The sequence below is a fragment of the Loxodonta africana genome, chromosome 12, assembly GCF_030014295.1.
Source record: "Loxodonta africana isolate mLoxAfr1 chromosome 12, mLoxAfr1.hap2, whole genome shotgun sequence".
Classification (NCBI taxonomy): Eukaryota; Metazoa; Chordata; class Mammalia; order Proboscidea; family Elephantidae; genus Loxodonta; species Loxodonta africana.
In genome coordinates, this window is record NC_087353.1 from 99,990,447 (window position 1) to 100,016,484 (window position 26,038).

At 39.5% G+C, this 26,038-nt stretch overlaps 1 protein-coding gene across 3 annotated transcripts in view; it reads left to right on the plus strand.

The window, feature by feature from the left end:
* LOC100671588 (S-adenosyl-L-methionine-dependent tRNA 4-demethylwyosine synthase TYW1) overlaps positions 1 to 24,538 on the plus strand; it is a 183,187-nt gene extending 158,649 nt beyond the window's left edge. Inside the window, exons 15-16 of one of the 3 annotated variants that reach the window (XM_010596312.3) lie at positions 189 to 356; positions 20,970 to 24,493. In XM_010596312.3, coding sequence (XP_010594614.2) covers positions 189 to 356; positions 20,970 to 21,191 — 390 coding nt within the window. In that variant the 3' untranslated portion in view covers positions 21,192 to 24,493. Of the gene's footprint in view, positions 1 to 188; positions 357 to 20,969 lie in introns of all 3 variants that reach the window. The other 2 variants (XM_064296081.1, XM_064296082.1) reach the window with 2 other exon arrangements.
* The last annotated feature ends 1,500 nt before the right edge of the window (positions 24,539 to 26,038 follow it).

Genomic DNA, 26,038 nt, shown 5'->3' on the forward strand with positions numbered 1-26,038 from the left:
CTACTGCCTTTGTCACTAATGACGTGTGTGACCTCCCAAGCCAATTTTATAATCTTTGTATTGCCTTCTTCACCTTTAAACACGGATTGGGTTGAGTGACTTCTAGAAGCCTCCGGGGCTCTGAAACTCCTACTCTATGACATTCAAAGTAGGTTTGCGATAGTCTAATGATTGTAATATGTCCACAGGGTGTTACCTACTGTGGAGAAAGTTCTGCAAGCAGTCTGACCATGGCCAACGTGCCCTGGCACGAGGAAGTGGTGCGCTTTGTCCGCGAGTTGGTGGATCTCATCCCTGACTATGACATCGCGTGTGAACATGAACACTCCAATTGCCTCCTGATAGCGCACAAAAAGGTAACGCGTTCTTCAGTATGCGTGCTCCTGTCACCGGTGTTTTTACTGCTCCTGTTTTCTCTTCTCTCTTGATTTTTCCCCTCAGCTTGTCATAATTGGAGTCCTGGTGGTGCAGTGGTTAAGCATTCAGCTGCTATCCAAAAGGTCGGCAGTTCGAATCCACCAGCCTCTCCTTGAAAACCCTATGGGGTGGTTCTACTCTGTCCTATAGGGTCACTATGAATCTGAATGGACTCAACAGCAGTGAGGTTTTTTTTTGTCATAGTTAAGATCTGCTTGTTTGTTGCCTTTCCTAAAACGAACATTAAAGTCCTAAATTCTGTTGGTTGGGCTCATAGCTCTCTTTTTGGCGTGAAATTGTTTGTTTTTTAGCTTTCACCTGGACATCTTGAAGTGCTTTCTGGTTTGTCATTTTTAAGATAGGTGGGTGTTAAAAACAAAACACCCTTGTAATAACCTATAGTCCTTTCCTTGAATGACAGGGAAAAGCTAAAATATTAAACAACCCCCACATGAGTCTTTCCAGCTGTCAGGAGAAATACAGTCACGCATTGTCTAATGTCCACAGTACATTCTGTGAAATTGGACGTTATGTGACGTGAATGTTGTGCAAACACCGTATCGTATGCTTAGCAAAGCTACAAGGGGTACTGTACTGTACCTGTATTGACTAAATAACCAAGATACTGTACGCATACAGTACTGTATTTCAGCTAACGTATCTGGCAGTACATGAGATCGGATGCTGCTGCCTGTAAGTCGAAGCATACACAGTTATACAGTAAACTTTATTTGTAAGTAGGGAAAATTCACATTAAAATAACAATAGCAAGTACGGTACTATATAAGCCAGTAACACAGGCGTTTACTATGATTACCAAGACATATGTATATATTATAGGTTATATAAGTACTGTACCATTATACGTCTGGCAGCGCAGTGGCTGTGTATACAGGAGACATGAAATACATGTGTTGTGTGCGGGAGGCTGTTCCGTTTGCTACGTCTGGTTACATCAGCTACACCCCATTCTCTGATGGGGATTTCTGAATTCTATTATAACCTTATGGGGCCATAGACATATATATACGGTCGGACGTTGCATGAACAGGCATCATGTGGCGCGTGACCGTATTGAGGTGTTTATCAATTTACAGTTCACTTGAAGTCTTTTTTTTGGTTTTTTTTTGAAGTCTTGGCACCTGGAGAATTTTATCTGGGATTTTCGTTCATGATTATTTTTACCCTTTAATGCTTTTATTAGAACTGGAACCCGGATCCAGTGTCTTAATAATGCCTAGCAAAGGAAAAATTCAGTTCTTGGTAGGGGTAGGTCATTAAAATAAGACAAACTCTAATTAAAACACCGGTGTTAGAATGGCTTCATAATGGTTATGTCTTCGCTGAAATACGTACAAATGAAATAACGTGATGTCTGGGATTTGATTCAAAATAATACAAGGTGGAGAGTGCATGGGTGTCTGGGTGGGCTGAGGTTGTTGAGGCTAGATGATGATACACAGGGGTTTATTACACTCTTCTGTCTTGTTTTCTGTTCAAATTCTCCTTAAAAAGAGCTTTTTAAAAATGCGGAAGTGGTTGAGCTTGAAAACATTGTGCTAAGTGAAAGAAGCCAGACATAAAAGGCCTCATATTCTGATTGCATTTATATGTCCAGAATGGGCAGATCCATAGAGACAGGCAGCAGACTGGGGGCTGCCAGGGGTTGGGGGCAGAGGGGACTAGGGAATGGTTGCTAATAGGTATGGGGTCTCTTTTTTGGGTGATGAAAAAATGTTCTGAAATTGGCTTTATGTTGGCTTTGTGAATATACTAAAAAGCACTGAACTGTATATCTTAAAAGCCTGAATTTTATTGTTTGTGGATTATTCCACAATAAAGGTGTTATTAAAAAAAAAAAAAGGAAGGACTGTTGATTAATACCAAAAAAGTAATAAAGGTCAAGGATGGAATACCTCTTCTTATATAAATGATTTTTATGCAAGTAATGTCAGCTTCAGTTTGAACACGAAAGGCCCACTCTTTTCCCCCCCAGTAACCTAAGTGACTTTCTGCTTGGAAAGTCAGACCTCTTCTCTGACACCAGGTGTGTTGAGGAGTCCAAATCAATTTATTATCGATTCCGTTCCCTTCTTTTCTGACACCAGCTGCACAGGCGGCGCTTCTTCCTCTGACTCCACCTGGAGTGAGGTCAGCGCTCACAAATTAAAGAACACAGTCCTCCAGACTGCTGAGTCGGCCCGAGACCTCAGACACCAGCTCCAAGCTTGGAATCTTCACGACAACCTCCCTCCTGACCTGCTGGCTACAGATGCAGGGTTTTTCCACTATCCCCTCAGGATGCAAGTGTAAGCCTAGAATTTACCCCCTTAGGATAGCTGTATACTTAACTGTAAGCTCAGGAGTCCCCAGACGCCCCCTCACTTCTGACCCGCTGAGTGCCATTACTCCCTCAGGTTTGATAATTCGTTAGACTGGCTCATGGAAAGTGCGATACTTACAATTTCATTATACCAAAAAGGGTACAAATGAAGAGAAGCATAGGACAAGATCTGGGAGGGTCCCTGTTATGGATTGAATTGTGTTCCCCCAAAATATGTGTTGGAAATCCTAGCCTGTATGCCAGTTGTTATAATCCCATTTGGGAATGGGTTGTCTTTGTTATGTTAATGAGGTAGTGTTAGTGCAGGGTATGTCTTGAATCAGTCTCTTTTGTGATATAAAAGAGATTAAACAAGCAAGCATAAGAAGCAGAGATGGGGTAAGATAGATGCCAAGCAACATGGAGATCTCTAAGGAACCAGGAAGCAGAAGCTGAAGAGATAAGGACCTTCTCCAGAGCCAACAGAGAGAGAAAGCATTCTCCTAGAGCTGGTGCTCAGAATTTGGACTTCTAGTCTCCTAAACTGTGAGAAAATATATTTCTATTTGTTAAAGCCATCCACTTGTGGTATTTCTGTTATAGCAGCACTAGGTAACTAAGAGAGTCCCTGATGCAGAGCTTCTGTGTCCCTAAAAGGAACACACTACCCTCCCATGTGCATAGATGCCTTTTACCAACCAGTAAGCCCATGAAGCTTCAGTGTCCAGAGTTTTCTTGGAGGAGTCCATAGATTCCACGTTCTGTAATTCAGTTGCCAAACTCTCTGCCGTTGTCTGTATCTTCTCTCAGACTTTCAGACATGTTGGGTTTTAGTTAGGTTCATCTTCTTAAAGGAGGGGGTGGGGCTAAGATGGCGGCTTAGTCAAATGCACCATACCATCCCTCTACAGCAAAGACCTGAGAACCAGGTGACCCAGCAGGAGGTGGTGACAGTGCAGCTGCACACCCCACACCTACTGCCCCACTTGCTTGATGAGTGCCCTTGCCTGCTCCTGCGTGACTGGAACGATGACAGACTGCAGCCAACGCCTGCCCAACCTGCCCTCAGCTGCCCTGAAAGACCAGTGAGCAGAGACCTGCATCCACATACCCAGCTGCTGCCACACCCACCTGGAGATAGGTCATGAGGGCTTCAGTGTGACTGGACTAGAGAACAGAATAGCTCGCACTCCTCACCTGCCTGGATACATCAAAACAAAACAAAAAATCAGGATGCAGCAAACAAACATTAAATAAATAAATATAATAACACCTTAATGCCTTGGAGACAACAGACACTATTAAATCCCATAAGGAAGCAGGACAGGATGGCACCAGCAAGTGTCCAAAATAAAGAACCAGAAAACATTCCTGAGGAAGAAGTGGTAATGGAAGTACCTGATAACAAATTCAAAAGACTCTTATATATAGGGTATGCCAAGATACCAAGAAAGAGATCAAGAAAAACACAGATAAAACCAAGGAAAATACAGACAAAATCAAAGAAAACACCAACAAAGAGCTGGAAGAATTTAGGAAAACAATATAAGGACAAAATGACAAAATAAATGAACAATTGGAAACCATACAAAAACAGCAACTAGAAATCCAGATTAACAATAAAATTTTAGAAATAGACAGCTTCACAGAAGGGCATAGGAGCATAATTGAATCAATGGAAGACAGAATCAGAGAAATAGAGGACAAATCCCTTCACAATAATTTGCTTGAGGAACAACCAAAAAAAAAAAAAAAAGGAGAAAAATGAAGAAAGCCTAAGAATTACGTGGAACACTATCAAGAAGATTAATTTACATGTAATTGGAATTCCAGAGCAGGAGGAGGCAAAAAAAAAAAAAAAAAAAAACCCCACAGAGAGAATTGTTAAAGATTTGCTGGCAGAAGATTTCCTTAATATCATAAAAGACAAGATATCTAAGAAGCTCAATTAACCCCATACAGGATAGAAATCAAAAGAGAGTCACCAAGTCATGTCATAATCAAACTTGCCAAAAACAGAGACAAAGAAACCTGAGAACAGCTTGGGAAAAACGAAATGTCACCTCATAGTGGGAGTCAGTAAGACTAAGCTCTGATTTCTTAGCAGAAACCATGCAGACAAGAAGACAATGGGGTTTACATAAAACCCTGAAAGAAAAAAAAAAAATGCTAACCAGGAATTATATATCCAGCAAAATTGTCTCTCAAATATGATGGTGAATTTAGGACATTTCCAGATAAGTAAAAGTAAAGATAATTTGTAAAAACCAGACCAATCTTACAAGAAATGTTAAAGGAAGTCCTTCAGACAGAGAACCAAAAACATTAGACAGTAACCTGAGATTAAGACAGCAGACAGCATTGGCTAGATTACTAACCCAAGTAAGAATTCTCAAAAATAAAATAAAATTAGAAGAATGAAAACAGGGAATCAGAGACATCAGTCTATAAAAAGGAAGAATAAATGGTGTAGTTACAGAACTTCTGTATGGAAAGAAAAGCAAGGCAATATCAAGAAATAAGAGACTGGTTTAAATTCAGGAAGATAAAGGTAAGTTTTAGGGTAACGGCAAAGAAAGATAACAAACCTACACATCAAAGTGAAAAAGAGGAAAACCATGAGGCTCAGTAAATACAAAACTAACAACAATGAAGAATATGAAAAGAAAATCCACAAACAGAACTCAGCACAGAAAATTAAGCAAAACAAAACGTCGACACCACACACACGTGCAGAAATAACAAAATGACACCAGTAAACTCATACCTACTGATAATCGCATTGAATGTAAATGGTTTGAATGCACCAATAAAGAGACAGAGAGTGACAGAATGGATTAAAAAACACAACCCATCAATATGCTGTCTACAGGAAACACACCTTAGACACAAAGATATGAATAAACAATAACTAAAAGAATGGAAAAAAAAATATCAAGCAAATGATAACCAAAAAAATATGGGAGTGGCAGTATTAATCTCTGATAAAATAGAATTTAAGGTAAAATGCACCATAAAAGGTAAAGAAAGATATTTGCAGTGTCTTTTTTGCCATGGTCTTATAACTGCCACCCAAACGATTGCGTCCACCTAAGGTAATTGTGGCCCACCAAGGGGATTGGTCAGTTTTGCCATCCTGCTAGGTTTAAAAGAGAGACAATTCCAGAGCAGGAAGAAGCGCCAGGAGCTGAGTGCATCCTTTGAACCGAGGATCCCTGCACTGAGAAGTTCTTGAAACCAAGAGACTGAGAAAGAGAGAGCGGTGACACCAAAGATGGCGAGAAGCGGTGGCAGAGAAACGGTGGCAGGAGACGGCATGGCAGGCTTCCTCGCCCATGGGGTGAGAAAGCTGAGTGCTTTCAGGAAGGGGGCTTGCTGGCAGAGCAGGGTGCCTCTGGTTATGTGGTGGTGCTAGGTTTGCTGACCTACAGAGCTAGAGCTGAGTGCCTTCCGGTTAAGGGTTGCTGGTAGAGTCGGGTGCCTTGGGGCACTTACTGTAAGGCAGAGCTTAAAGGAGCTTTGTAACACTTGCCTGAGCTGGGCAGAGGCCAAGGGGCCAAAGAGAGGCGTGCCTGTGGGCACAGCTGAGAAGAGGCTGTCTTGATGGAAGAACTGTATTCTCAGTGTTTCTGAACCTGAACTGTAACCTGTTACTTCCCTAATAAACCCCGTAATCGTGAGTATTGTCTGTGAGTTCTGTGTGGCCATTGCAGTGAATTGTCAGACTCAGCAGAGAAGTAGAGAGTGTCATGGGAGGGATGATTGATGTCAGAATTGGTAAAGGTGAGAGAGAGAAGATGCATGTCTGACCTCCGCCTCATAGGAATCAGCCTTGGGCTGTTGCTCTTCATTCTCTTCACCCCTTGTGAAGTTAGAGGAGGTCAGACACCTCTGCCACCTCATTTTTGCAACATTATATAATGATTAAAGGGCTAAATCCTCCAAGAGGACATAATCATAATAAATATATACACACCCAATGACAGAGCTCCAAAATACATAAAATAAACCCTAACAGCGTTGAAAAGAAATAGACGGTTCCACAATAATACTAGGAGACATCAACACACCAGTTTTGGTTAAGGACAGAACAACGAGAAAGAAACTGACCAAAAATACAGAAGATCTAAATACCACAGTCAACCAACTTGACATTATAGACACACACCTAAGATTCCACCTGACGGTAGCAAAGAACACATTCTTCTCCAGCACACATGGATCATTCTCCAAGAGACCACATTTTAGGCCACCAAGCAAGCCTCAAAATTCAAAAGCATTGAAATAATACAGAGCATCTTCTCTGATCACAACAGTATTAAATTAGAAATCAATAACAGGAATTCAGCAAGGAAAAAATCCAGTACATGGAAACTGAATTACACTTTGCTTTAAAACCACTGGGTAATAGAAGAAATCAAAGAGGAAATTAAAAAATTCCTAGAATCAAACGAGAATGAAAACACAACATACTAGAACCTTTGGTACACAGCAGAAGCTGTGCTCAGAGGTCAATCTAGAGCAATAAATGCACACACCAAGAAAGAAAAAAAGGGCCAAAATCAAAACATTAACTGTACAACTCAAACAAATAGAGCAACAAAAGAAGCCCACGGTCACCAGAAGAAAGGAAATAACAAAGATTAGAGCAAAGATAAAACAGAGAACAGAAAAACAATAAAATCAACAAGACTAGAAGTTGATTCTTTGAAAGGATCAATTAAATTGACAAACCAGTGGCAAAATTGATAAAAGCAAGAGAAGTTGCAAATAACCCAAATAAGAAATGAGGTGGATGACATTACAACAGAACCAAATGAAATAAATAGGATCATAACAGAATAGTATGAAAAATTATATTACAACAAATGTGGAAATCTAGAGAAAATGGAGAAATTTCTAGAAACAGACTACCTACCTAACCTAACACAAACTGAGATAGAAAATTTGAATAGATGCATAACAGAAGAAATTGAAGGGGTCATTAAAAAAAAACCAACAACAACAAGCCCTGGCCTACATGGCTTCACTGGAGAATTCTACCAAACATTCAGAGAATAGTTGACACGAGTTCTACTCAAACTATTTCAGAACATGGAAAAGAAAGGAATAGTCCCTAATTCATTCTAGCCAATAGAATTCAACAGCATATAAAAAAAAAATAATACGTCATGCCCAGTTAGGATTCATACCAGGTAGGCAAGGGTGGTTCAATGCTAGAAAACCAATCAACATAATCTGCCACATAAATAAAGGAAAAAAGTCACATGATCATATCAATCGACACAGAAAAGGCATTTGATAAAGTCCAACACCTATTTCTGATAAAAACTCTCAGCAAAATAGGAATAGAAGGGAAATTCCTCAGCATAATAAAGGGCATTTATAGAAAACCAACAGCCAACGTTATTCTCAACAGAGAGAGACTGAAAGCATTCCCCTTGAGATCGGGAACCAGACAAGGATGCCTATTATCACCACTCTCGCTCAATATCATACTGGAAGTCCTAGCCAAAGCAATAAGGCAAAAAAGGGGAACTAAGGCATACAAGTCAGTAGGAATTAAAACTATCCCTATTTGCAGATGATGCTGATGCTATGCATAGAAAATCCCAGAGTTTCTACAGAAAACTAATAGAATTAATAGAAGAGTTCATCAGAGCAGCAGGGTACTAGATCAACATACAAAAGTCCATCGGATTCCTCTACACTAGCAGAACTCCCAAAGGAAAGTAATACCATTTACAGTAGCCCCCCAAAAGGTAAAATACTTAAGAATAAACATAACCAGGGATGTAAAAGACTTATACAAAGAAAATTACAAAACACTACTCAAGAGACCTACTTAAATGGAAGGGCATACCATGTTCATGGATAGGAGGAGTTAACATTGTGAAAATGTCAATACTGCCCAAAGCAATCTATACATATAATGCAATTCCAATGCAGAATCTATCAACATTCTTTAAATAAATGGAAAAACTAATCACTGACTTTATATGGAAAGGAAAGTGACCCCAGATAAGCAAAACACTACCGAAGAAGAACAAAGCAGGAGGCCTCATACTTCCTGATGTCAGAACCTACTCTACAGCTACAGTAGTCAAAACAGCCTTGTACTGGTACGACAGCCACATAGACCAGTGGAACAGAATTGAGAACCCAGAAGTAAACCCATCTACCTATCAACAGCTGATCTTCAACAAAGGATCTATACCCATAAAATGGGGAAGGTGCCTATTTAACAAATGGTGCTGGCAAAACTGTATATCCATTAGCAGAAAAATGAAACAGGGTCCATACCTTCCACCATATACAAAAATTAACTCAAAGACCTGAATGTGAAACTTAATACTATAAAGATCATGGAAGAAAAAATAGGGGCCCTAATCTATGGCATAAATAGACTATCAGACATAACTAAAAATGTATAAACAGCAGAAGATAAACTAGATGACTGGGACCTACTAAAAATCAAATACTTATGTGCATCAGAAGACTTCTCCAAAAGAGTAAAAAGAGAACCTACAGACTTGGAAAAAAATTTTGGCAAAGACATGTCTGACAAGAGACTGATCTCAAAAATTTACAGAAAACGTCAGCAACTCAACAACAAAAAGACAAACAATCCACTTAAAAAACAGCAAAGGACACGAACAGTCAATTCACCAAAGAAGACATTCAGGCGACCAACAAGTACATTAAGAGATGCTTGTGATCATTAACCATTTGAGAGATGCAAGTCATCTCCTTAAAGAATTCTCCCGAGAGGCACTTTCTGACTCATCCCCTTTGGAGGCCTGGTGTGCAGCTGCCATCTTAGGCCCTCCTTCACCTCTCCTCTCCTGTGTGGGGTCCCTGGCCTCTGGGATCCCTGGTTTCTTTTTGATTTGCTCCCTCACCCAGGTGAAACACATCTTCTGGTAGCTTCCTAAGAAAGGGTATGTGGAAAACATAGACCTTAAATGTCTAACAATGCTTTTATTCTCCATACATACTTGATTGATAGTGTTGCTGAATATAAAATTCTAGGTTGGAAATTATTTTCTGCGTGGGGTTGGAGCTGTCCTTTCGTCTTCAGCGAGTGCAGTTGTTGAGAGCTCTGAAGGCATTCTGATTCCTAAGCCTTGTTAAATCTTCTCTTTGTTTCCATTGTCTTGGAATTTCACCATGATTTGCCTTAAGACAGTGTGTCTATTTTCATCCATTGTGGACGCCTTTGATATGGAAATACTTTTTTTTTTTTTAATTTTGTTGAAGATTTTCTCCCTCTTTTTTTTCTTCTTCCTTTTTCTAAAACTTCTGTTATTATAAAATCAGGTTTGTTGGACTAGACCTTTAATTTAAAAAACAAAAACAAAACGTTTCTCTTCTATTTTCTTTCTGTCTTTTTTACTTTACATTCAAGGAAATTTTCTCTTGAGTTTTTTATTTCTGCTCCCATGTTTTAAAAAGCTAAGATCTTTTTCTTTTTTAAAGGTTCCTTTTTATAGCATCGTTCTTTTTAGGAATAGAGTATCTTCTGTCATTTCTCTGAGAGTATCAGTGGTTTTTTACTCACTTTCTCCCTGCTTGGGCTCTGTCTACTCTGTTATTGTTTTCTGTTTATTTTTATCTCTCTTTCATTGTAGTGGCTTTCCGCAGGTGCCTGGTGGTCTTGGGTTGTCTGCTAATATTTAAGAATGAGACATTAAAAAGTATATTGGGAGTACCAAGTGTGTGGACTGGGCTTACGTTTTTATCTTAGAGTGATCCAGCTGGATCGTTTCTTTAGGAACTCTGAAGTCAGTATCTTTCAATCTGCCCTATTGGGCGAGTCAGAAGAGCCTTCTGATTTTCCACAGCCTCTGTGGCCCCCAGTGACGTGGAAGCAGCTGAGGGAATAGGGCTATTCTAATCTCCCGTTATCAGTATGGTAGCCCTGTCTTCAGCTGTACCTGCTATCCCGTAGCCCATGTTGTTGTTGTCGTTAGGTGCCGCTGAGTCAATTTCCGACTCATAGCAACCCCACGTGACAGAGTAGAACTGCTGCAAAGGGTTTTCTAGGCTGTAATCTTTACAGGAGCAAATTGCCAGGTCTTTGTCCTGCAGAGTCAGTTAGCAGCCAGTTCCTTAATGGCTGCGCCACCAGGGCACCTGCCATAGTCCACAGACCCTCACTTTCACCATCATCAGAGAGTAAACCGTCGGTCTTCCGTTGAGCAGGTCCTCAAAGAACTTGAGATCGTAGCAATGTCTTAAACAGAAGGTCTGTCTGTCTTTGGTGGGGAGGGGGAGTTGCCTCCTCTACCCTCACTTCCAGGAGTGACAGGTGCTGTCGGTTTCTGAGCCTTTGGGTTGAAACTTGGATTTTCCTATTTGCTAGCTCAGGATTCTGGTCTCTTGGGTCTGCTAAGCCAATCATTGCTCATCTATCAGCTTTTCTACTTCTACAATTTTGATGCTGCTTTCCCCTTTCTTGATCTTTTTCTTTTTAGGTTACATATCCTTCAAAAATGTATTTACTGTCATTATAGCGGGGTTTCAAGAGGAAGTGAAAGTACATGTGTGAGTTTAACCCGCCATCTTTAATAGACTCCTTTGAAACATTTACAATAATAAAGAATCTGTGGTGTCAATATTCTGTTTAGTGACATTTTCCCTGTGAGAAGGATAAGAAAATAATGAAGACACTTCCCTTGGTACAGCAGCTTTATTGTCCTAAACAGTTAGAGCCCGTAGAATTGGCTCATCTGTCCGGTGAGACCATAGGTCTTACTAGCCTGGCTTTATTTAGTCAGGGCTCCACCTTACTGAACCTGTAGTGTGTTCTTGAGATTATCTGTGACCCTTTGAGTTTGTTATTCTGCATGGGTTTACCTCTTCGCTTATTACTGTTGATTTGAGGAGTTCTTGAAGCATGGTGACCTCACGTCTCAGGACACTTAACCTCACATTTTGTGATTTGGGCTTCATTCCTTTGTTTATGCAGATCTTTTTTTTTAGCACTATTTGTGTCAAACGTACTAAATTTTGCCTTTTTACCTTCTTCCTCCTGTATGAAATAGTTTGACTTTTTCCGAGCTGTTATTAGATATGGTTTCTTTCAGATTGTATCAGCTTTGCCTTAGGAGTCTGGTGGCGTAGACCTACCTCGTGCTATGTCTACCTGGTCTTCAGCTTGGTTACCTAGATGTTAGGAATCAGGGTTGTCACTTGTCAGATTTTAGCCTTCAGTTGTCATATCTGTGCATCTAATTTCTTCCATTTTAAGCCAGTCAGAAGAAACAGGGTCTTCTAGTGCAATAGTCTTCACATTGCATTAAAAAAAAAAAAAAAAAGTTACAAAATCAATTTAGTGGGCTGAAGCCAGTCATTTTTAAAATGAAATGCACTGCTTATATTTTGTGAAAATTTTGTTTCCTCTATGTGTGAGTATACTAGATTGAGATACAAATGTATTTTTTTTTTTTTTACTGTAGGTCATGGTAAAAAAGATTTTAAATCTATTGCTCTAGTCCAGGTTAAACTTTGGTCCCTCTTAGAATATCCATGGCAAGTGATTATTGTTAAGAGTTTCAGGGATAAGGAAGATCATAATTATACACTTTGAGACCTAGAAATCTAAACCCCAAAAAGGAAAGAATAGGGGAAAACATGGTATCTGTTTCACTCAACAAGCAAAGCAGGGAGCCCCCAAGAGAGCTATTCCAGCCAGGAGTTGATTACTTGAGGGTGGGGCGGAGAAGGGGTTATGATTTGTCACATCTTTCTCTGCTCTCCCAAAGTGCCTTGTCCATACTGTACTCACTGGATGTGCCATGTTGTAATGTAACTGTTTTTTTAACATCTGTGAGTGGGCTAAGTCCATTGTTGGCATTCCATCAATGCTGATAAGACCCCCTCAGTATAAAAGGTGGGAATTATTACTGGCCCCCTTTTCTTACACTCACATTAATGAGCATGTCTACTCCTGCACAAGTTGGGAAGGCACTCCATGTCAAGTGTGAGTGTTGTGACTTTATCACAAATACACTTTGAAAACAATCTACTTATGTTCTATGGAGCCAGTAGCAGCAAAAATCCCATCACATCTCTCAAGGTGTCAGTTTGTTTTATCTTATGATCTTCGAGCTTTGATAAGAGGTAAGGAGGAAATGGCTAGGACCTTGCTTGTCCTAAGTGACGGCAGTAATGATAATAAGTCAGATGGGGTGGGACTGGGGAACAGGTATAATATGCTATTGATGGCCAGGTTCAGAATCAGTGAGGCCCTGTGGCAGGAGAGCTGTCATTGTCTGAAGGATTCAGGAAGATGTCCCAGAGCAAAGGACATCAGTGAGGACACCTGGGGCATAGGTAACCATTAACCAGACAGAGAGAACAGCGTGGTGACCACCAAGAAAGGGAGTAGCTTGCAAAGAGCTTCCAATGCCAATTCAATATTTAGACTTTATGTTCTAGATTAGTCTGCTGTAGGCATAGGAATCATAGGTACTCTGTAGAAATTGGAACCAAAACTGGAATCAGAATTGCCAAATCTTAGAAACAAAGACTATTTAGGGTGGTGTCAGGGCAGTGGTGGCAGAAATGCTGCTAAAGAAGAATCACTGGGGCCTGGAGGTGTTTTGGATGTGAGGAGCCAGGGAAAGGAAGGGTCACCTTTGACTCTGCAGTTTTGAAGCTCATTGCCTGGAGATAACAGCAATTTTTTTCACAGTAATCAAGAACACTCAAGGAGAGGCAGTCTTGGCAGGGAAAATGATGGCAAGATAGGGATATTACATCTTGGGTTGTAGAGAGGCCTTGGAGTACCATTTCAAAGAATGATTTTATTAGAAGACGACTTCTCATAATTTGTGGGTAGACTAATTAAACTTTTCCATTTATTTACTGTAACCCCATAGAAAGCTCTTAGTTGCTGGGCAGAAAATCAGATATCATTGAGAGCATATTTTAATGTTCTAAATCCAGGAACCTATATATTTTCAATATTTTTCTTGGCTGAAACATGAAATTGTTATTTAATTCTGATAGAGTTAATCAGGGTTTTTAAAAAGGCAGTAGAGTAACAGAAAGACTTGTTTGTTTACAGATCAAGTGTTAGCATATTAGTTATGAATTTACACAAATGAATGCCAAACAGATACTTTGGATTAAAAACCCTCACAGTTCAATCTAGAAAGAAGATCAATAAAGGAATAGAGGACTTGAACAATGCTATAAACCAACCACACCTAACAGACATATATAGAACACTCCACCCAACAACAGCACAATTTACGTTCTTCTGCGATGCCCATGGATCATTAACCAGGGTAGAGCATATGCTAGATTACAGAGCAAGTCTCAATAAATTTAAAAAGATTGAAATTGTACAAAACATCTCTGCTGACACAATGGAATGGCACCAGAAATTAATAAAGAAGGAAAACTGGAAATACACAAATATGTGAAAATTAAACAACACACTCTTGATCAACCAGTGGGTCAAGGAAGAAATCAGAAAATATTTAGAGCAGAGTGAAATGAAAGCACAACATACCAAAACTTACGGGATGTGAGAAGGCAATGCTTAAGGGAAATTTAGTAAATGCCTACCATAAAAAAGAAGAAAGATCATAGTTTCATTGTACATCCCAGTTAGTTGGCTTAATAGTGTGTTTACTGTTTCTGTTCTACCTCCTAGTTCATTGCATAGTGCCTGGGGCCTTAAAAGCTTGCAGGTGGTCATCCGGGGCATGACAATTGGTCTCTATTCGCCTGGAGCAGCTGAAGAAGGAGCATCAGGAATAGGAAGAAGAATGTGTGGCTAATTGCCTCCATGCTGCCTCCTTTACCATGAGACCAGAGAACTGGATGGTGCCCAGTTACCATTACTGAATATTTTGATCAAAGATTCCATACAAGAATCCTGATCAAAAGGGGGAAAATATAGAACAGAATTGCAAATTCTAGTGGACTCTTATCTAGTCTTTCTGGAGCCATGGAAGGTGGATGCAGCCCTGAAACTGTTGCACTGAGATAATCTTTAAATCTTAAACCAAAAATATACCCCTGAAGTCATCTTAAAACCAAACAGTAGTTTAGGTTAACTAGTAAAAAAAGGCCCATCTTCCAGCACTATATCAGACAGTGTTCTGCTGCTGTTCATAAGGTTTTCACAGGTCCATTTTTTTTCAGAAGTAGGCTGCCAGGTCCTTCTTAGTCTGTCTTAGTCTGGAAGCTCCATAAAACCTGTCCACCAAAGGTGACCCTGCTGATATTTGAAATACCAGTGGCAAAGCTTCTAGTATCACAGCAAAATGCAAGCCACCACAGTATGACAAACTGAGACACGTGGTGTTCAGAGACAACAGATGATACCAAATCATGTAAAGAAGCAGGACAAGATGGCTGCAGCAAGTGACCAAACTAAAGAACCAGAAAACCTTTCAGAGGCAGATATGGTAATGAAACTAACTGATAAGGAGTTAAAAAGACTAGCATATAGGATGCCATCAAAGATCTAGGAAAAAAGACAAAACCAAGGAAAACAAAGACAAAGGAATAGAAGAATTCAGGAAAACAATGCAAAAACAAAACAACAAAATAGATAATTAGAAACTATACAAAAATAGCAGCTAGAAATCCAAAAGATTAACAATAAAATTTTGGAAATACACAACTCAATAGAAGGGCATAGGAGCAGAATTGAATCAATGGAAAACAGAATCAGCGAAATAGATGACAAATTCCTTGACTCTGGTTTGATCAAGGAAAAATAAAAAGGAAAATGAAGGAAGCCTAAGAATTATGTGGGACACTACCAAGAGGAAAAATTTACACATGATTGGAATTCTGGAACGGAGGAGGCAAAAACAAAACAAAACAAAAAAAAACCCACAGAATGAATAGTCAAAGATTTGCTGGCGGAAGGCTTAATATCATGAATGATGAGAAGATGTGCATCCAAGAAGCTCAACGAACCCATACAGGATAGAAATCAAAGAAAGTCACCAAGACATATCATAATCATACTTGCGAAAACAAAAGACAAAGAATGAATCCTGAGAACAGCTCGAGACAAATGAAAAGTCACTACAAAGGCGAGCCGACAGGACTAAGCTTGATTACTTGGTAGAAAACATGCGGGCAAGAAGGCAATAGAATGACGTATATAAAACCTTGAAAGAAAAAAATTTCCAGCCAAGAATTATATGTCCAGCAAACTTATCTCTCAGATATAAGGATGAAATTAGGACATTTCCAGATAAACAGAAATTAAGGGAATTTGTAAAAATCAGATCAACCTGACAAGAAATATTAAAGGGAGTCCTTTGGACAGAGAACCAACATCGGAAAACCACCTGAGACTAGGACAAAGGGCAGCATCAGCAAGATACCAGCCCAAATAAAGAATTCTTAAAAATAAAACAAAGCTAAAAGTCTGAAAACAGGGAACCAGAGACATCGTTCTGTAAGTGATGACAACATCAAAACAAAAAGGGGAAGAAATAGTATAGTTATGGAACTTTCATATGGAGAACACCTCAAGGTGATATCGAGAAATAAAAGACAGGTTTAAACTTAGGGGAAAAAAGATAAATTCCAAAGTAATCACAAAGAAAGTTAACAAACGTACTCATCAAAAGAAAAATAGAAAAAAGAGCATAAAGGCTCAGTAAACACAAAATCAACAACGAAAGAAATGAAAAATAAATACACAAACAAAAACAACTCAGCACAAAAAACTAAGCAGAGCAAAGAAATAGTCAACACCACAAAGAAAGCACAACAAAATGACTGCCGTAAACTCATACCTATCAATAATAACACAGAGCATAAATGGCTGTAATGCACCAGTGAAGAGACAGAAAGTGGCATAATGGATTAAAAAAAAAAAAAAAAGACCCACCAGTATTCATAAAAAGATGGATACAACCTAAGTGCCCATCAGTAGATGAACGGATTAATAAACTGTGGAACGTACCCTGCATTACTGGCATGAATCAAAAAAAAAAGAAAATAACAAATGTTGGAGAGGCTGGGGGGAGATTGGAACTCTTATGCACTGCTGATGGGAATGCAGAATGGTACAACCATTTTGGAAAATGATATAGTGCTTTCTTAGAAAGCTAGAAATAGAAATACCATATGACCCAGCAATTCCACTCCTAGTAATATACCCTAGAAAAATAAAAGTCGTCACGAATAGACATATGCACACCCATGTTCATTGCAGCATTGTTCACAATAGCAAAAAATGGAAACATCCCAGATGCCCATCAACAGATGAATGGCTAAACTATGGTACATACACACAATGGAGTATTACACAACGATAAAAAACAATGATGAATCTGTGAAGCATCTCACAACATGGATGAATCTGGAGGGCATTATGCTGAGTGAAATAAGCTAATCACGAAAGGACAAATATCATATGAGAACACTACTATTAAAAATTATGAAAAGGTTTACATACAAAAAGAAAAAAATCTTTGATGGTTACGAGGGCAGGGAGGGGTGAGGATAGAAAAAACACTAAATAAACAATAGGTATGTGGTAACTATGGTGAAGAGTAAGACAATACACAATACTGGGGAAACCAGCACACCCTGTCCAAGGCAAGATCACGGAAGCTCCATAGACACTTCTGAACCTTCTGAGGGATTGAATTACTGGGCTGAGGGCTGTGGGGACCATGGACTTGGGGAACATCTAACTCAATTGGCATAACATAGTTTATGAAGAAAATGTTCTCCATTCTGCTTTGGTGAGTAGCATCTGGAGTCTTAAAAGCTTGTAAGCGGCCATCTAAGACACTCTACTGGCCTCACCCCTTCTGGAGCAAGGGAGAATGAAGAAAACCAAAGACACAGGGGAAAGATTAGTCCAAATGACTACTGGACCACAAGTACTACAGCCTCCACCAGACTGAGTCCAGCACAACTAGATGGTGCACGGCTACCACCACCATTTGCTCCGATAGGGATCACAATAGAATGTCATGGAAAGAGCTGGAGAAAAATGTAGAACAAAATTCTAACTCAAAAAAAAAAATAAATTTAAAGACCAGACTTACTGGCCTGACAGAGATTGGAGAAACCCCGAGAATATGGCCCCTGGACACCATTTTAGCTCAGTAATGATGTCACTCCTGAGGCTCACCCTTTAGCCAAAGATTAGACAGGCCTGTAAAACAGAATGAGAAGAACTTCTAAGTGCATTCAAGCCTACTGTTAGTATATCATTATTAAATGTTAATGAATATAAGCATGAAATTCACTGGTATAAAATTCCTGAAATTTGCCTTCTTTTTTCTCCCATCCTTCTTTTGTGGAAAGATAAACCAGTGTTGCCTTTAAAAAAAAAAAGGTACATACGCACAATGAAATAATACACAACGATAAAGAATGATGAGTCTGCAAAACATCTCACAACAAGGATGAATTTGGAGGACATTATTCTCAGTGAAATAAGCCGATCACAAAAGGACAAATACTGTATGAGACCACTGTTTTTTAAAAGAAAAACAAGAAAAGGTTTATACACAGAGAAAGAAAAAATTCTTTGATGGTTACCAGGGATGAGAGGGGGAAGGAGGGAAAATTACCAACTAGATAGAAGACATGTGTTAATATTGGTGAAGGGAAAGGCAGTACACAATATGCGGAAGTCAGCACAACATGACCAAGGCCAAGGAAGAAACTGAGAGGAACCAAGAATAAAGGGCAACTATAACTACAACATAGACAATCCTGCAACAATAGCATTAACAAACAATAACGCACAAATGGATACGTAGGTAGATAGGTATGTTATGGAAGTGTGGGAGGGTGTAAGTGAGCACGCTCATCTGCACGTATAGGTTTGGTTGTAGATATTTCTACATACATAATTGTGGTGCTGTGTGTATATTAATACAGACTACAGAGCACACACAGTTCACAGGCAGTTCCTAGGCTCAAAGGTAGGAGACCATAGACTCGGGGGACATCTATGTTGACTGGCGTAATGTAGTTTGTAAAGATATGTTCTGTATCCTACTTTGGTAGGTAGTGTCTGGTGTCTTAAAAGCTTGTGAGTGGCCATGTAAGATACAACTATTGGTCTCTTATCATCCAGAGCAAAGGAGAGTAAAGAAAACCAAAGACTTACGGGAGCAATTAGTCCAAAGGACTGGTGGGCCACGTGAACCACAGCCTACACAACCCCAAGACCAGAAGAACTAGATAGTACTTGGCTACCAATACTGAGCCCTCTGACTCAGATAACAACACAGGGTCCCAGACAGAGTGGGGGAAATTTTATAGAACAAAGAATCACATTCACAAAAAAGACCAGAATTACTGGTCTGACAGAGACTGGAGGAACCCCCAAGACTGTGGCCCTAAATCACCTTCTGACCTGGAACTCACACCATTCCCAGAGACCACCTTTCAGCCAAACAGTAGGCCCACAAAATAAACGGTAACACCTGAGAGGAATGTGCTCCTTAGAACAATCAATTACACAAGATCAAAAGGGCAATATTTGTGCAGAAGCAAAGATGAGAAGGCAGGAAGGGGTAGAAAATTCAGACAAAAGGAAACGGGGAATGTAGGGTGGAAATGGGCAGTGCTGACACATTGTAGGGAATGAATCCAGTGTCATGGAACACTTTATGTATAAACTATTGATTGGGAAACGAATAAGCTTTGTCAACTTTGACCTAAAGCACAAAAAAAAAAGTCCTGGACCAGATGGCTTCACTGGGAACTCTCTCAAACACTCAAACACTTATAGAAGTGGTTACCAGGGGTAGGATAGTGGTGATTGGCTTAGGGGGCACTGAATTTCTGTTCATGGTGGTAGAATAATTTGGAAAAGGATAGTGGTGATGGCTGCACAACATGGTGAATGTAATCATTGTCACTTAATTTGTACATGTAAAAATTGTCAAATTGGCAAATGTTGTATATATTTTACTCCCCACCCCCCCCCCCAAAAAAAAATCCTAAAAAAGAAAACAAATAAAAATCCTTCACATTTTAGCTAATCAGAGCCTCTTCAACTTTCTGTTCGTCATTCCTGGCCACTATTCTACAGTATTTTTTGAGAAGCAATTTTCTTAAAAGAGTACAAATTAGATTCTTCCCTTTATTGAATTGGAATTCTTAATCAGGCTTTTGACTAATTAGGCATTGTCTTAGGCTGGGTTCTCTAGAGAAACAAAACCAGTAAAGCGTATAAATATATGTATGTAAAAAAAATGTATATATATTAAGGAAATGGCTTATGCGGTTATAGAAGCTGGAATGTCCCAAGTCCCTGGGTCAGGCTGGAAGCTTCTCCTGATTCACGTAGCCACAGAGACTGGCAAACTCAAGATCAGCAAGTCAGACAGCAGGGCTCTGGGTCATAGGCAGCGATGACCGGTGAATCTCAAGAACCAGAGATCAGAAGAACAGGAGCCAGCTGCATGGTCCAGAGTGCGCAAAAGCCCGTGAGCCTTGCCAAAAAGTCCACCTATATTGGAAACAGGCCACACTACCAAGGAAACTCTCTTTCAACTGATTGGCTGCTCACAGCAGATCCCCTTATGTAGGTGATCACTTTATATTAAATCTCATCATGGAGGTGATCACATCATCATACAACTGCCAGACTACATCATAACTGCCAACCACTGAGAATCATGGCCCGGCCAAGTTGACACATAACCTGAACGATCACAGGCATTACATCACGTTTGAGTAAAAACACTCTAAGTCATTCAGTTAGCATTTCAGAATGAGAAGTCATTGATTAAAGGGTCACCCAAAACACAAGCAAAGTTTAATAATGAAAAAGATCTTTTATTCCACTATGTGCTGCGAACATGACCATGAAAATCCATACCTGGTAGAAAGTGGCCACAACAGGAATTAAAAATGGATTGGTTATTAACACATGATAATGCCTGAAAGCTGAACCCTCTGTACCTGATACGCTGAGGATAAACTTGACTTCAGTTCTAGGAATTATTCTTCATTCAGCAATCAGGTCTTCCAGGATTGGCATGGCAGCAGTCCCAGGGGAAAAGAAACTCTCCTTTGACATTGTCATACTGCTTTCATGTAGAACCATATCCGGAGGAGGACAGATTTTTCTTTAACACGATAGAGAGAAAAGATTGGGCTCACTTTTGATTTTTCAATATTTATTTGATCTTTTCTCCATGGGTGTCTTTGTGCTGTTAAGACCTTTTGCTTCTGACCTAACACTTTTTTCTTTTCTTTCCAGTTTAAGATTGATAGAGAATGGTGGACGTGGATTGATTATAATCGCTTTCAGGAGCTCATCCAAGAATATGAAAATAGCGACGGATCAAAAACTTTCAGCGCGAAGGATTATATGGCCAAGACTCCTCGGTGGGCGTTATTTGGTGCCCATGAAAGAGGCTTTGATCCCAAGGACACAAGATATCAGAGAAAGAACAGATCAAAGGATATTTCTGGGTGTTGAGATTAGCTGACTTCAGGATGCTGAAGGACAAAAGCTGAATGCCTCAGAAGTTCTTGGACTCCTTTGTGACTTTTCCAAGGACAAATGTTACTAATCCTGTTTCATACAGACCAGACTCTCAGGTAAAACATGAGGACACAAGTCCTGGCCTGGAGTGGGAAACAGCGTTTCTCTTTTAGCATCTGGGATTCAGTCTCAGGATTTCTTTCCAGAACTCACTCCCTTTCCTGATTGTATTTCTGGGAGGAAAATCTTTTTCTTTTCTTTTTTTGGGGGGGAGGGTATGCAGTCATTCTTAGAACTTAACTAATAGTTTTGGATTACAAGTGGTAAGACTTCCTAGAATGCTGTTCATGAGAGTCACACAGGAATGACTATCCGGCCTCTTCTCTTAGGGACCAGTAGCCTTTTGAGGAGCAGTGAGTTGTACTTCCCTGAGGTCAATGTATCTGCTTCCTTTAAGGTGAGAACTTGATCCCTTTCTTAAATATCTCAACATCTCTTGAGCACAATTTAGGTTGTCATAATTGTCAATTACTTCAAAATACTTAATCAACTTGTGTAAATTTTTGCTTAGTACTGACCCATTAGGAAATTGAATTGAATCTTAGCTTCACTAGATCTCTTTCTGTTCCCATCCTAATTACCATGGGAGGTAACGTATGGGTTGGATTAGAGTAAAATCTTTCTTCTATAGGAGGAATTGCCATATGATGGCATTGAGAACTTAGTCTCACCAACAGACTTTGAAACAATGAATGTAATTTTCTTCTTGTGAAAAAGTCAGCATTCAAGCCTCTTGTCCCTACACACACAGCAGGTCTCCGTCTTCCTTCACTCTCGCAGCTCTGCTGCTTTACCCAGTCTGTTCTTTGAGGTTCAGGTCTTTTCTAAGTGAAACATTAAATGCTCAGTAGTTTTTTTCTTTGAAAGTTGTCATAGATATTTTAAAATTCCTTTATCCTAAAAATTGAACTAATAAAATCTTTTTTAAAGACTTGGAGCACTGATTTTCTTTTGGTTGTTAATTTTAAAGATGCTTCTAGTCCTGTGGTCCTCAGCACTGTGAGCTCTACCTCCTCCTTCTATGCCAGCTGTTTTGTAACTTCCTCTATTCCATGCTGAAATAAAATCTCCATAACCCAGTAAAAATAATCCAGTGCCGTCAAGTCGATTCAAAACATCTCCATGGATAATGTGATCTACCCACCCTCTTTGTTAAACACTGGGCGCCATACTTATTTATAAACGGTAAAGTCAGAACATTTATATCTGTTGTGACGTGGAATGGGATAGTGACAAAGTATCACAAAAATCACATTTTCATTTCTTGAATCTGTCACATCTTCAAGATTGCCTTCAGCCTCTACTACTTAAAAGTCCTTGGAGATTATGTCATTGAATAAGCACCAAGGAATAGAAGGCAGAAAAAGAAACGGCAATTCAAGAGTCTATCAAAAAGTAATTTACCTTATAGGAAATCATTTAAATGGGTTAAACAGTCCAGCAAAAAGAAAGAGAAGGCTGAATGAATTCAAAACAAAGAGAAAAAACAAAACAAAAGAAAACCATGACTCAACTATATACTGTCTTCAAGAACATTGTTTAAAGACACAGATAGAAAATAAAAGGATGAATAAAGATATATTATGGAAGAAGTAAGGGAGAAAGATGTGGCAGTCTGCATCCATAAAGACTTAAACAGCCTTGGAAACCCCACAGGGCAGCTTTACTCTGTCCTATAGGTTTGCTATGAATCAGAATCCACTTGATGGCAGTGGGTTTGGTTTGGTTTTGGTTGTGGAAGGAGTAACCAAAAAAGAACTGGAGCAGTTATACTAACATCAAACAAAATAGATGCTAAGACAAAAATTGTCACTAGAGAAAAACACAGACATGTTATAATGATAAGAGGGTATACCTAACATCTCTATAGAATACTCCAGTAAGAAAATGGAAGATCTGAGCAACACTATAAACCAGCTATACCTAACATCTCTATAGAATACTCCACCCAAGAACAGCAGGATACACAATCTCATTCTCCAGAAAAGATCTTCTGTTATGCCATAAAGCAAGTCTCAATAAGTTTAAAAGGATTGGAATAATATAGAATATGTACTGTGACCACAATGGAATGAAATTAGAAATCAACAACAGAAGAACATTTGGAAAATTCACAAAAGGTGGAAATTAAACAAATCACAAGGGAAATTAGAAAATTCTTTGATGTAAATGAAATCAGAACATAGTAAAGCTTATGGAATGCTGCTAATGCAGGGCCTAGAGGGAAATTTATAGCCACACTAGAGAAGAAGTACCTCAGAATCAATAAATTAATCTTCCACCTTAAGAAACTGGAAAAAGAGAACAAAATAAACCAAAGCGAACAGAAGGAATGAAGTAATACAGACCAGCGTGGAAACAGAGGAAAGAAAAACAATAGAGAAAATAGTGAACCAAAAGTTGATTCTTTGAAAAGATCAGCAAGATTGGCAAACTTTTCCACCAAGAAGAAATGTCTCAGAGAAATCCAGAAGGATACAGGGGCATGACTACCGGTGTTGCAGAAACAAATCTGGTGATGAGGGATTGCCGTGAACAAATGTCTGCTAACTGATGAAAAAGAAGAATCCCTAGAAAGACACAAACTACCAAAACGGACTCAAGAAGAAATAGTATCTATTTTAAACATTGAATCTGTCATTTAAAAATCACACAAAAAACATCCAAAGCCCAGATTTATTGGCAAATTCTACCCTTGAATGAAGAAATAATGCTGATTTTACTCAGTCTCTACCAGAAAATTAAATAGGAGGGAACGTGCATCAGCTGATGAATGGTTGAACAAAATGGGATGGGTCATTCAGTGAAGTATTCACACCAACCCAGAAGGAAGCACTGCCACCTCCTATAATAGGGATGAACCTTGAAAACATTATGCAAGGTGAAAGCAGCCAGTCACAAAAGACCACGTGTTGCATCTTCATTTCTGGGAAATGTCCTTATTTGGCAAATTCATAGAGACAGAATGTAGATTAGTGGTTGTCTGGGGCCGGGCGGGCGGAATGGGGAGGTGCTAATGGATAAGGAGTTTCTTCTTGGAGTGTTGAAATGTAAAGTTCGATTGTAGCGATGATTGTACACCTCTGAATACACCAAAAACCACTGAATTGTACACTTGAAGTGGGTAAATTATCTGGTGTGTGAAATATATCTTAATAAAGCTGTTAAAACAAAAATAGCACAGAAGCAAACCTGAATGTTTATAAAAATACAGGATAAAGAATCGTAAATCAATGGGGAGTTGGGAAAAACAGTAATTTAGTTTTTCACTATGCTATCGAATACCAAAATGCAAAGCTCGTAAGAATGCCTAGGTGAGGAAGGCCTTTCTCATGGATCAAAATCACCTGGAGGACTTGTGAACCCAGATGGCTGGGCTCAGAGTCTCTGAGTAATACCAAAAACCAAACCCATGCTGTCGAGTTGATTCCGACTCATCGCGACCCTATAGGTAACAGAAAACCAAACCAATTGCCATCCAGTCGATTCTGTAGGACGGAGTCGGAAGCAGACTGCCACATCTTTCTCCCAAGGAACAGCTGGGAGGTTTGAACCACTGGCCTTTTGGTTAACAGTTGAGCGCTTAAATACTGCAGCACTAGGACTCCTTGTAATAGGTCTGCAGTGGAGCAGACTTTGTATTTCTAACAGGTACCTGGGTCATACCAATATGCTGGCCCAGAGACCACACTTTCAGAATCATAAACCCTTTGCCATCAAGTCGCTTCCGACTCATAGCAACCCTATAGGACGGAGTAGAACTGCTTCATAGAGTTTCCAAAGGAGCGCCTGGTGGATTTGAACTGCTGACCTTTTGGTTAGCAGCTGTAGCTCTTAACCACTGATTTTACTCAGACTCTACCAGGGTTTCCTTCAGATCCGTGGGTAGATACGTAGACTAGACTGCAGTCCAAGACTTTTTAACCTGTTCTTTATGAGTTCTTATATTGTTTTTCCATCTACCCGTGGTTCTGAAGATAGAAAAACAATATAAGAACTCATAAAGAACAGGTTAAAAAGTCTTGGACTGCAGTCTGTGTCTAAGTGTCTAAGATATCAAGCATCACATAAACTAAAAGTCAAAAATTGGGAAAAATACTTTGTATAAGGTGTGACTGACAAATCCTTACCCTAAAAGCTTATGTAGTTTAATTTTTTTTTAATTTAAGATTTGAATAGTTAAATAAGAAAAGAACATAGGACATAAAGTTTGATCAGTGAAGAAATATAGATGGCTACAAAATGGGAAGAACTGTTCACTTTCACTGAGCACATGCAAATTAAAACGATTTTTTTTTTCCATCAAATTAGCTAAGTTTCCTTACCTGTATATTAAGGTACGATATACCAAAACCCAAAACCCATTGCCATCGAGTCGATTCAGACTCGTAGCGGCCCTATATGACAAAGTAAAACTGCCCCATAGGGTTTCCAAGGGGCACCTGGTGGATTTGAACTGCCGACCTTTTGGTTAGCAGCTGTAGCTCTTATCCACTGCCGCCAGGGTTCCAAGGTAGAACATAAAACCAAAAAACCAAACCCGTTGCCATCAAGTCAATTCCGACTCATAGTGACCCTATGGGACAGAGTAGAACTGCCCCATAGGGTTTCCAAGGAGCACCTGGTGGATTCAAACTGCTGACCTTTTGGTTAGCAGCCATAGCATTTAACCACTATGCCACCAGGGTTTCTGCAAAGTAAAATATAGGTGCTTCAAAAACAGTTTGGCCATAAAAACCAACCAAACCCAGGGCTTTCGAGCCGATTCCGACTCGTAGTGA